The sequence below is a fragment of the Pristiophorus japonicus genome, chromosome 10 (genome assembly GCF_044704955.1).
Source record: "Pristiophorus japonicus isolate sPriJap1 chromosome 10, sPriJap1.hap1, whole genome shotgun sequence".
NCBI lineage: Eukaryota > Metazoa > Chordata > Chondrichthyes > Pristiophoridae > Pristiophorus > Pristiophorus japonicus.
In genome coordinates, this window is record NC_091986.1 from 142,637,383 (window position 1) to 142,650,360 (window position 12,978).

At 41.2% G+C, this 12,978-nt stretch overlaps 1 protein-coding gene across 3 annotated transcripts in view; it reads left to right on the forward strand.

The window, feature by feature from the left end:
- The window catches only part of dync2h1 (dynein cytoplasmic 2 heavy chain 1), a 994,370-nt gene that overhangs the window by 531,569 nt on the left and 449,823 nt on the right, over positions 1-12,978 (forward strand). For all 3 annotated transcript variants that reach the window (XM_070892150.1, XM_070892151.1, XM_070892152.1), the window contains exons 69-71: positions 556-690; positions 2,727-2,870; positions 8,446-8,535. In XM_070892150.1, the coding sequence (XP_070748251.1) occupies positions 556-690; positions 2,727-2,870; positions 8,446-8,535 (369 nt within the window). The remainder of the gene's footprint in view (positions 1-555; positions 691-2,726; positions 2,871-8,445; positions 8,536-12,978) is intronic.

A 12,978-nucleotide genomic window follows, 5' to 3' on the forward strand; every position in this document is an offset into this window, starting at 1 on the left:
GTGCAGCCATTTGACAATGTGACAGATTGATCACTCAAGATATAATGCAGATGTAAATCTGTATTCTGTAACTCTATGCCACCAGCGCTGGAGCTCCAACATGCTGTGTCATTACACAACCATGAACGTTGATGTTACTTTAAGTGCCAAATTGGTTGAAAAATCATAAGTATGTTCGAGCATAGGCATTTGCACCAGGAACGTGAAACATGCAGGTTAAATGTAATTTCCAATCTTGACCACTGTAGTGGGAAGTTCCAGATGAAGGTAAGATTAATAAAATAAATCCAAGAGTCAAATTTAGGCTGCTTTTGTACACCTGCTATTCACTGGGATGAGCCGCTTTAGTAGAGACTTGGAAATGTGAAGGCTGGTTTCTCAGTTTTTGAAGGTGCATAGAAGGAAGAGACTGGCTTAAATAGATGGAATCTATACCCGTATATTATTTAGATTGCATTTTGTTCAAATTTAAATCTACTTTTTTATGCTAATAAAATGGACGAGTGGCGTTCACAAAAATGAATTAAAAAAAAATGTAAATGTCCTTTTTCACAGAAGCTGGCAACTTCCCAAGGAAATATATTGGAAAACAAGGGGCTCATAGAGTCGCTCAATCAGACCAAGGCCAGCAGTGCACTAATCCAAGAATCCCTCAATGAGTCATTCAGACTACAAGTCTCTTTAGATCAGGTATTGTGCGGGATTTAAAAAATTTATACTCAAAGAATTAGTCTGACTGTTTAGATTTTATTAATTTTTTATTATGTTCAAAATGTTGAAAGTATCTTTCTTGTGTATGTTATATACTTTATGGCCCATAAATTGCAGCCTCTCCGGGTGCACACGCACCTAAAGAGGCCCCGCAAGTTCTAGGTTTAGGCGTGCGAAGCGCATGCGCACTTGCGATCTGTCCAAATGTCTTTTGCCAGATTGCACGCAACCCCAAGAGAAGGGCCTTCACGGGTGAAGATTTGGGCTATTTGCTCAACGAATGTCCTTCAAACACTTGCACCTGGTAAAAGCAGGCGTAAGGCTTGCTTTTTTTTACCAGCATAAGAGTTTTAAAAGATAGAAAAATAAAATGTTATCAATAATTTTTATATTAAAAACCCTGTCCATTAAGGTAAGTTATTTTTACCCCTATTAAAACATATTTAAAAAATCCAAAAAATAAATTTTTGTCTTAAACATTCAATTTCAATTCATTTTAAATATGTGAAGTATTTTTCTTATTTATTTAAAGAGTTTGTGTTTTTGGGGGTATCCCCATTAATAGAAATGGTGATCTCCACACAAATGGAACTCACCGTGACTGTGAATGGGAATACACCATTTTCATTGGTTGGTCCGGCCCACGTGATTTAAGGATGCGCATACGCTCCTGGTATACGTGGGCCTCTGTGCTGGGCTGCGTATGGAGGCCTCGGAGCAGAGTCTTTGTTCCTCTGGGACCACCAGGTACATGCGTAAATATTTTTGTGGTCGGAGGCATCCACCCGCGGGAAGCCTCCGACCGCACTTTCAGGGCCTATATGTTTAATCCTTTAAAAGCATAAGTATTGATCAACTATAGTTGCAATTAAGTTGCTTAAAAATAATAGTTTACTATATCTGTCCCTATCTAACAGATTTATAATACTTTTATAATTTTATTATATGTGAAAGAAAATGGATATATTTTTAAATTGGAAGAAGTAAAATAAATAAAATATGTCCAGGAGTTATTCTCAGGCAGTGTTTTAGATGTTCAGGCTGGATCCCATTTCAAATATAGGCCAAGGCACAGTCCTCTCAAATTCAGAAACTAATGCAGCATGGTTGGCAATGGCATTGGGTTCAGGCATCAAATAATCAATGTTTGAATGTATATCTGCAGTGTTATGGTTCTGCATGCTAGAAAGACTTGGGGGGCGAAATTGGGCTCCTTTGCGCGGGGGGGCTTACGGGGTACAAATGAGTTAATGATCGGGCACTATTAACAACTCCTGCCATATTGGGTGGGTGTTTAGCGGTCGCGCTACGACATTGTGCACCATCTCCTGCACCCGGAGATCGTGACATCATTGCCGTGCGCAATGCCCTGTTAGCGTCCCAGCCCTGAAATTGAGTTTCGCCCCCTGCAGCAGCGTCGAGCAGTAACACCGACAGCCGGCCGCTACTGGGGTGAAAATTAACGGCAAGGTGTCCAAGTGGGAAAAAAAAAAGTACCTTTTGTTGCCGCTCCTGATGTGGTATTTTCGCGGGACCCTGGCCCTGATCAGTCAGCCCAGCACTCCGCTTGAGCGCAAGGCTGATCGCACGGCACCCCTGCTCCCTGGTGGTCCAGGTAGGTCCCTTTTTCTTCTACCGAGTTGGCATCATGGATTTAAGTGGGGGAAGGGCCCCTCGGACGCGGCAGCGCAGAACGGCCAAGTACCTAACGCTGCTGGGGCGTCTGTCCCATTACCGCCCCAGGAAGGATGCGGAGCACGCACCACTTCCTTCCGGGGCGGTAACCCTAATTTCAGCGCCTGGCGCTAAGTCTCTCACCTCCTGACTATTACCGCCTCCAAATGGGGTGATACCGAATTTCTCCCCCTTAGACTCCAACTTTTGATATTTTCACTCTCTGAATAAAATTAAGTTCCTTCATATGATTAACAGTATGTCTTAGTTTATTGTTATACACTGCTGTCTGTGGAGGGCAGCAAACTATCATTGGTGATCGTAATTTTTCTTTCTTGCAGGAGAGGGATGCATTTCTTCCACTTGCTGAGACCGCCAGCAAGATGTTCTTTATTATCACTGATCTATCCAAAATTAATAAGATGTATCGCTTTAGTCTGGCAGCCTTTCTAAGACTCTTCCAGCGATCGTTGCAGAGCAGCAAGGTAGGTTTTGAACTTATCAGAATGCTCTCGAGCCGGATTTAACTTTCATCTATTATAATAACATAGCAAAGATGAACAAATTGTTTGCTAACAACCTGAGCACAAACCTTTTATTTCATAAAAAATATTCTTACCATTGGATTTATTTTCTGGTTTGGTAATTAGAATATTGTTTACATTAGCAATAAAAAGGTACCCTTGCACAGTTGCAAATTGTTACTATACAGTAAAACACAATACAGGTCGTATTTTTTCATTTTTTCATTTTCCAACCCGTTCATCATTTGATTGGTATTCAATAGGAAATTTTGGTTTAAGAGTAGTTGATTCACTTGTGTTCCAAATTCCAAAGGTAGGTTATCTAGCCAACTGGGGGAGGAAAACATATCTGTTCCTTTTGGAGCAGAGCAGATTCACTCCTTGCCTCACCCACTAGATAACTTCCCCAACAACTCCCCCCAACAGTGTCTTTACTGCCCTGCCCTGCCATTGAATGTGCTTACCATACAGTGTTTAAATTCTGCACTCTCCCCTCATTGATCATGAATGCTGAGCAGCCTTTTCCTCTACCCACTCACAATATCTAAACTGGAGGAAAGGAAGGAGAACAGAACACTCTTTGCCCCTCTATACCATCACCAAGATGAAAATCTGGGTATGGTGGAGGGAAGCAAAGCTCAGCCAGCCATAACTGAACTACTTTCCCTACCTTTGTGTCTGTATCCATCCCCATCATCCATTCTCTTCCTCCTCATTCTTCTCCTCCCTTCCCACTATCTGTCTCCTCTCCCTGTCCACGTTCACCATTCCTTTTCATCTTCTCCTCCCTCCCTTCTCCTATCTATCTCCTTCCACTTCACCCGTTTGGGTCCAGTTATCCCGCTGCCCTTTAACCTTGCTTGACCTAAATAGTGCACTTGGTCTTTACTTCCCATGTGTAATGTCATAGGAGATCAACTAAAATGCATACAAAAAGGTTTGCGTCGAGAACAAAATTCCTATTTGTCACACTTTAGCTGTCATTTTTTCGCTATCATATTTGTTGTTTGGCTCAAAGTCAAACAGCAGCAAATTGGAACTGAAGAGCTTAGGAATGTATGAATCAAAAACCAGGTACGAATCAAGGACTTTTGGCGAATGATTTGGGACCACAATGCGCAAATTATTGCCATGTTACCAGACAGCCATGGACTGGCAGAAGATGAGTCTGTACTGGCCAAGCCGTGAAGAGTCCATGAATTGTGAAGCCTTCACTGTAACTCTTATCAACAAAGACGTACTGTGCCTCGCTAATGAAGAGCAAGTTATCATCCATGATTTCATCTGGGAGGCAACTCAAGTATAGCAAAATGTTCTTGATTCACATGATTATGACTTATGTGATAAACAGAACACTTTTGTACACTTTGAAACTGGATGTCAAGAGGTACAGGAGGTAAGCCTGGGGGTAACTCTCCTTCCATATTCTCTTCCCCCACTGTGTCTTGTATAGCTGTGTGATTATGAAGTGGTGTCAAAGGGAAGCCAAGTACTTCTCTCAGATTGTGGCTTTGAGTATCTGAAAGTCAGTCTAGCCGGATTTTGTTGAACGTAATGCTGATTACAGAGTAGTGAAAGAAGCCCTGGAGCAGGTTGCCTACCCTGGAATATAATGCATGGCATACAAGATAAATAAAGACATTATTTAAATAATTGTTTAAAAAATTTTACTGTGCAGACCCTGGATTAATTACTTGAAGTACGCTTCTCAAATTAAAAAGCTAAATGTGTATCCAATGAAAAAAAAACATAATCAAGACCATTTCTGATGATGAACTACGAAGGAATTATGAAAGCAACCAGTCCTGTTGACCAGTGAGGTAAACCTACCAATTTAAAATAAAAGGTGGTGATCCAATCCAGTAATTCAAAGTGCATTTGGAACAGTTTTGGCTGTTATTTTTTCCCCCTTACTAACTGAAATTTTCTCGGGGCTATATATCTGCTTTGCACCCAGATATGCTTGTATGCCAGCATAAAACAGACTGAAAAAGAGTGAAGATCTGTGATGCAGGATCTGCATCCCCTTTGTACTTCACACGCACTTTGGGAGGTTTCCTTAAAGAGGGTGGGGTCAATTGCATCAATATTAAAATGGAATGTAAATGAAACGGGAATCACTGCATTTCCCGCCTTACATTCCTGTGTTTTTGCTTGGTGGAGGTTGAAAAGGAGCACTGCCCACAAGAAGTGGGACTTGGTGTTTGCACTCATTCCTTTGGATTAGAAGATCAGAAAAGGTTCACTAGGTTGATTCCGGAGGTGAGAGGGTTGACTTATGAAGATAGGTTGAGCAGGTTGGGCCTATACTTATTGGAATTCAGAAGAATGAGAGGTGACCGTATCGAAACATATAGATAATGAGGGGGCTCGACAAGGTGGATGCAGAGATGATATTTCCACTCATTGGGGAAACTAAAACTAGGGAACATAGGGCTCAATTTTCCCCAGTGATTTGCGCAGTTTTTTTGGAGCAGGCTGCTCTTTTTGGCCTAAGTTGAAAAACCACAGTTTCCCCAATCAATTTGCATGAGCATAACTCAGTTAGTTACGATTTTTTTAGGTCAGTTTTTTTTTCAGCCAAAGGGGGCGTAACCTGCCACCCATGCCAATTCTGGCCATTTAGGGAAGTTTGGCCAGCTGAGAGTTACTCCAGTTGTGCTTGGGCCAGTGTATGTGGCCTCTGCAGAAAAACCTTCCGGAGAGTTAAGGAAATCGGCGCAGCAGATGCCTGGACACACTAAAAGAATTGAAAAACACAAAGCAGCAACTTACCAACCCCCCCCCCGAAGGCTGTCCAGTCCCATTGTCGGCCCCCGGTTCTCTCACACACATACACACACACACACACCACACGAAAATCCGGGGACCGAGAATGGGACCGGACCGCAAGCCCTTCAGGCAGGGTTGGAGGTAAGTTGTTGCTATGTGTCTTTCAATTCTTTTCATGTGTTGGGAGCTGGCTGTATGCTTCACTTTACAGCCTCAGCTCGCATTGTGTTCCTGGTTACCATGGCAGCCCAATCTTTTTGGCGCAGATCAAGGCTCCACCCCCAAAACTAAAGGTCGGGTTACGCCACGCCAAAATGAAGAAATCCAACGGGGAAACTTAGAATATTTTTTTTGCCGTACTTGGGCCCCAAAAAATCATGCGTAACTCTTCAAATATGCCAAAGAAATATTTTGGGGAAAATTGAGGTCGTAGTCTCAGAATAAGGGGCTGTCCATTTAAAACTGAGATGAGGAGGAATTTCTTCTCTCAGAGGGTTGTAAATCTGTGGAATTTACTGCCTCAGAGAGCTGTGGAAGCTGGGACATTGAATAAATTTAAGACAGAAATAGACAGTTTTTTTAAACGATAAGGCGTTATGGGGAGTGGGCAGAGAAGTGGAGTTGAGTCCATGATCAGATCAGCCATGATCTTATTAAATGGCGGAGCAGGCTCGAGGGGCCAGGTGGCCTACTCCTGCTCCTATTTCTTATGTTCTTATCTTAGAAAAGTTGTTTGCAGCAAGGCCAGCAGGATGCGTATCCAGCTGAAGGCTTTCTGACTGCTGTTCTGAATGCCCCGAAGTTTTTGGTGCAATACTGCTGGTGCAGGTCTCCAATGTTATAGGTTTCCTCCTCCATTATTGTGTGTAAGCACTTCCAAAGGATATTTTGCTGATAGTGAGCAATCAGAATGTTTGGATTTCCTTACAGCTGTCTGTGTGAAAGAGATGGAGGCAGATAGAGTGAGACATGCACACAAATATGCATCCAGGAAGCCATCACAAAATACCAATCTCATTGTCCCTTAAAAAATCACCAATGTTGCCAGAAATAGGATTTCCCCCAATCAGTGCTGTCAAATCCTTTCCTTACTTTTCCATTCGCTATTGACAAATGCCAGGAAACCACTAGTGAGCCAAATCTCACATTCAATCCTAGTTGTGCCAAATTTCAGGTTCACTTTCTCCACTTTTGCTAAACTCCAGCTTCGCCTTCCACCGTGATATCAAACTGAGTTGTGATAAACCCCAGGGCCATTCCCTAGTAATTCCACAGCCCAATGCCATCCTCCAATGCTATATACATTAATGATTTGGATGAAGGAATTGAATGTAATATCTCCAAGTCTCCAAGTTTGCAGATGACACGAAGCTGGGTGGCAGTGTGAGCTGTGAGGAAGATGCTAAGAGGCTGCAGGGTGACTTGGACAGGTTAGGTGAGTGGGCAAATGCATTGCAGCTGCAGTATAATGTAGATAAATGTGAGGTTATCCACTTTGGTGGCAAAAACAGGGAGGCAGAATATTATCTGAATGGTGACAGATTAGGAAAAGGGGAGGTGCAATGAAACCTGAGTGTCATGGTACATCAGTCATTGAAAGTTGGCATGCAGGTACAGCAGGCGGTGAAGAAGGAAAATGGCATGTTGGCCTTCATAGCTAGGGGATTTGAGTATAGGAGCAGTGAGGTCTTACTGCAGTTGTACAGGGCCTTGGTGAGGCCACACCTAGAATATTGTGTTCGATTTTGGTCTCCTAATCTGAGGAAGGACATTCTTGCTATTGAGGGAGTTCAGCGAACGTTCACCAGACTGATTCCCGGGATGGCAGAACTGATATATGAAGAAAGACTGGATCGACTAGGCTTATATTCACTGAAATTTAGAAGAATGAGAGGGGATCTCAGAGAAACATATAAAATTCTGTCGGGACTGGACAGGTTAAATGCAGGAAGAATGTTCCCGATGTTGGGGAAGTCCAGAACCAGGGGCACAGTCTAAGGATAAGGAGTAAGCCATTTAGGACCGAGATGAGGAGAAACTTCTTCACTCTGAGAATTGTGAACCTGTGAAATTCATTACCACAGAAAGTTGGTGAGGCCAGTTTGTTAGATATATTCAAAAGGGAGTTAGATGTGGCCCTAACGGCTAAAGGGATCAAGGGGTCTGGAGAGAAAGCAGGAATGGGGTACTGAAGTTGCATGATCAGCTCTGATCATATTGAATGGTGGTGCAGGCTCGAAGGGCCGAATGGCCTACTCCTGCACCTATTTTCTATGTTTCTGTTTCTATTGAAGCCTAGGATCATTCCCATTGCGACCAAAGTGTTGTACAGCTGACCCCATTCCTTGCATGCCCCCCCCCCCCCCCCCAGCACTGCTAAATACGAGATATCCACCTCTAGTTGGCACATTTTGCATACCATTTTGCTGTGTTTTCTCAGCTTTAAAAAATAAATACAAAGGTAAAAAAAAATATATAAAATAAATGTCTCATATGCACATTATAATGGGCAGAGCTGTGGAATTCAATCCCCAAAGCAGCAAGGAAAATTCCAGAATGCCATTTAATAAAAATAGAATTTGACATATTCAGTCACTGCAAATCAGAACCCCTGTGTAATCCATTATATGGCAAATCATTGCTAATGTTATAAAACTGGAAATCCTCTGAGTCACCGTGAACAGAGCCTGAGGAGATCGACTAGTATTTGAATAAATGTTAAGTATGTGTTTTTAGACTAGTGATCCATTTTTTTATCCATTAGGAATCTGAAAACACGGATATCCGAATCACAACTCTGATTGGTACTCTGAAAACGTCGGTATATGAATATATTTGCCGTTCACTGTTTAAGGTAAGAGTAACAGGTGTATTGTTTTGTTATAAAAAACAGTTGTGCAATTTTAGATATCTGGTGTTGACATACTTATTTTCCAAATATTAATTTGTGGAGTAAAAGCCTCATCATTTTAGTTGCCTGAATACTATCTAATTTGTTTCCTGGCTAGAAAGCGAGCACTGACTATTAATAAATGTTGTTAACCTAGTTCTAATCGCCATTTCCTGCTTGTCTTTCTGACCTTGATAACTTGGCTTGTCCTGGGATAGATGCTGGAGATTTACGAGGATGTGCTGATCTACAGAAACTTCCCTGAACAATTAGTCTTCCATTAATTTTGGGATGTGCTCATTTAGATCATTTTCCCTCGGGAGTACCACAACAGTGGCTAGGTCAAGCGCAGTACAATATTGGAGCTAAACATCACAATTGTGATCCAGGTGCCAAACTAAAAATGGGCAACTCCACAGGAGATCAGCTAATTTTAAATAAAAATGTATTTGTGTATCCTTGTAGTGCCTTAGTTACTTCTGGCCAGCACCAGTGTCTGTTTGCTCATTCACCCAAGCCAACTTCAACAGAACCTTGGTTTCACTAACAAAGCTCTAACAAAAGGTGAGCCTTCAGCATGTTCATTTAATTGAATGTCTCTGTGCTTACATGGTACATCTTTTTTCCATAGATTAAAGGAAGAATCCTTGATTTAAATCTAAATTAGAGAGGTTGGTCCCTCCATGTCTTAATTGATGATGAACTTGGATTCCTCTCTAGTCAAGCGAGTTTGCACTTGTGCATGCCGTAAAATGATAGTCCTATCAATAGGATCGCTAATTTAGAGTTAACTCCTTTCGTTGAAAAATTTAAAGTGCTATAGAATCCACATTCTTCATGCTTTTAGATGCTGATGTCAGCTAGAAACGTGTTTGTAAAAAGAAAGACTTGCATTTATATAGTGCCTTTCCTGCCCATAGCACTTTACAGCCAATGGAGTACTTTTTAAAGTGTAGTCACTGTTGTAATGTAGGAACCGTGACAGCCAACTTGCGCGCAGCAAGCTCCCACAAACAGCAATGTGATAATGACCAGATAATCTGTTTTTTAGTGATGTTAATTAAGGGATAAATAGTGGACGGGACACCACAGATAATTCCCCTGCTCTTCTTTGAAATAGTATCATGGGATCTTTTACGTCCACCTGAGAGGGAGCCTTAGTTTAATGTCTCATCCGAAAGATGGCACCTTCAACAGTGCAGCATGCCCTCTCAGTACTGCACTGGAACGTCAACTGGAGTGGGATTTGAACCCACAATCTTCTGACCCAGAGGCGAGGGCGCAACCAACTGAGCCACAGTTGATAATTTAAACAAAGATTTTTTTACAAAGATCTATCTTGTCAGCACTGAAGTATACAATTAATTGAACGTGCTGAAGTCTCACCTTTTGTCAGAGTGTTGTTAATGAAACCAAGCTCCACCAGGTGCCATTGAAGTTGACTTGTTTTTAAAATACATTTTCTTCCTTATTTCTTCTTTCTGTTTTGGATTTATCTTCTACTGAGCAGGTGCAAGGATTTATTGTTGGTATGATTTGGTCAGACTATCAGGTTTATTTTCTTCTGACAGTTCAAGTGCTCATTATTTAAGTTTACCACCATTGACAATTAACCGTTCATTACTCAATAAACTTCAAATAATTACTTCACAATGACCAATTTATCAGGATGGAAGTGACCAGGTCATTACAAACAGTGGCAGCTATCCACTTCTATTCTGACTATCACAGTGAACAAGAAAAATGGAAATCAGCATCTGAAATAGAAAGAATACAATAATAAACCTGCTTGTCTTCGAACTGAGCTTTAAAAGGTCTACATTGTACCTATTACCAAATTTGCTTATTTTCACCTGCACAGCATTTCTAGTTTTCCCCCCTCACCCCAGCACATCCTATGCTGTGATTTTTTTCCATACTTTTGCCATTTTCATAAATGTCCTCCCTCCATAAACTCTCAATTAAATGCAGCCATTTGTATCCTGCCCCACACTAAGTCCCGCTCACCCTGTCTTTCACAGATCGGCATTGTCTCCCAAATACATTAAATTTAAAATCTTTGCTCCGATTTCAAACTCCTTCATGGTCTCATCCCACAATATTTCTGAAACCTCCTCCAGTCTTCTATTTTCTCCACACCCTTCGATCTTCCAATTCTGGTCTTTTCTAATCCTCCCTCCCCCTTTAGTGGCAGAGCCTTCAGCCACCTTGGCCTTATCCTCTGGAACTCCTTCTCGAAAAGCCTTCTGCTTCGCCTCTTGCCATTTAAAAAATCTTATCAAAACCTTCTTTTTGACTAAACTGTTGGTATACAACATAAAATCATTTTGTTTTAAAACTGAAAACTAATTTTATGTGGTGATGGATATCAAACCACACTTTTTGCTATCTATCTGAGAGTTTTCAACCTTCTCAAAACAATATTGAATCAAACTGCAAAGAAAGGTGAAGTTGTTTCATATAAATGTGGACAGGTCATCAAAATTTTGTTTTGGCACCCAATTCATTTCAGTTTGGAACTAGCAGCTGATAAATATAAAACTAAGCTCAGAACTCGCATTGTCCTCACATGCTGCACCACACACAAGACTCTGAAGAGTGAGGATCTGTCACTTTGTCCTTGCTCTGCAGATCATGTCCCTTTTCTCTGTAACTCTATATCTAGCTGCCTAGATGAGAGTTGATTGAAATGACTTCAGTCTCATGTAACCAAATGGAATCGATTATCAGAAGTAAATTTGAGGATTATCTGTACAATAAACATGGAGTCGGAAGGGGAAGATTTTATTCAGCGCCTCAACTTCTTTGGAGAATTACCATTCCAAATGGACTGTGAAAAAACATAAAGACCCTGAAATTCTGATGTCTCGTGTCCATACGAAGTTTCTAGGGACATGGGAAGGCATTGGAAAAGCCAGTTTTCAGCGTGCAATGCGCATGCGCTGAAAACCGGCTTTTCCGATCTGTCAAGTTTCTGGCTTGACAGATCCTCCATATCTCGGGAGCGAGGACACTTGTAGGGCAAGATTTCCAATATTTATGAATATCTTGCCCTGCAAATGTCCTTTAAAATCTTGCGCCTGAAAAAGCAAGTGTATAGCCTACTTTTACAGGCATAAGTGTTTAAAAATACACAAATACATTTTAAAATAAAGTTATAAAAACACATTTTATTGTTTAAAATCCCTCCCCACTATGGTAAGTTTATTTTAAGGCTTAATTAAAAAAACATTTTTTAAAAGTCAGGAAAATATTTTTTTTATAACAACTTTAATTTAAATGAAAGTTAAATATGTAGTTTTTTTTCTATTTTTTTTATTGTGTTTTGGGTGTTTGTGAGGGTTTCTCATTCATAGCAATAGGAGTTCTGGACTTACGGAACTCCTATTACTATGAATGAGAATCTATACTACACCTGATTGGCTGCTGTCTCCAGCTCCCGGGCTGCGCATGTCCCCACGTGCACGCGCTGCGACGCGCAGTCACGGGAGGCCTCAGACTCAGAAGTTCCAACGGGCGCAGCAGCAACAGGTAAGTGCGCATCTTTTTTCTCTTTTTCTGTCATTTGCTCGCGGGAAGAGCTCGACCGGAATTTAAGGGCTATAATGTGGTGTACCAAGACTTACAAAAGACATTTAACAAATTCCAAAGAAAAGGATATTTATTAAGCTTAAAGCTGTGTGGATTCAGAATGATTATTGAGAATAGATGAAAAAATGTGACTGAAGGGTAGAAAACAATAGGTATTTGTTAGCAGAGTTATGCAAATGGAGAACAGGGGTAGTGAAGGGGCGGGAGTGATGAGAGGAATTTTGAGTGGGGTGTCCACGGCTCTGTAGATTTCTAGCTTGCATCAACGACTTGGATTGAGAAACTCCATGTAAATGTGTTAGATTTTCCAGATGATACCAAAGAGGAGTGGCAATGGATTTGAAGGAAGCAAGTCAGAAATTACAGAATGAGTTGGACAAATATATAAGTAGGTAGATCAATGTCAGGTTAACTTTAATGCAGAAAAGGATAGGTACTCCACATAGGAAGGAAAAATGGTGATGCACATACTCCATGATGGTGTTGAAATAATCATGGATAAAGTTGAACGAGATCTCGGAGTCTTGAACTCAGTACTATAACATGTCCAATAAATGCAGATCAGCAATCAATAAAATAATTGTAATGTTGAAATGCATAGTCAAAACACTGGAATATAAGAACATAAGAAATAGGAACAGGAGTAGGCCATATGGCCCCTCGAGCCTGCTCCGCCATTCAATACGATCATGGCAATCCGATCATGGACTCAGCTCAACTTCCCTGCCCGCTCCCCATAACCCCTTATTGTTTAAGAAACTGTCCATTTCTGCCTTAAATTTATTCAATGTCCCAGCTTCCACAGCTTTCTGAGGT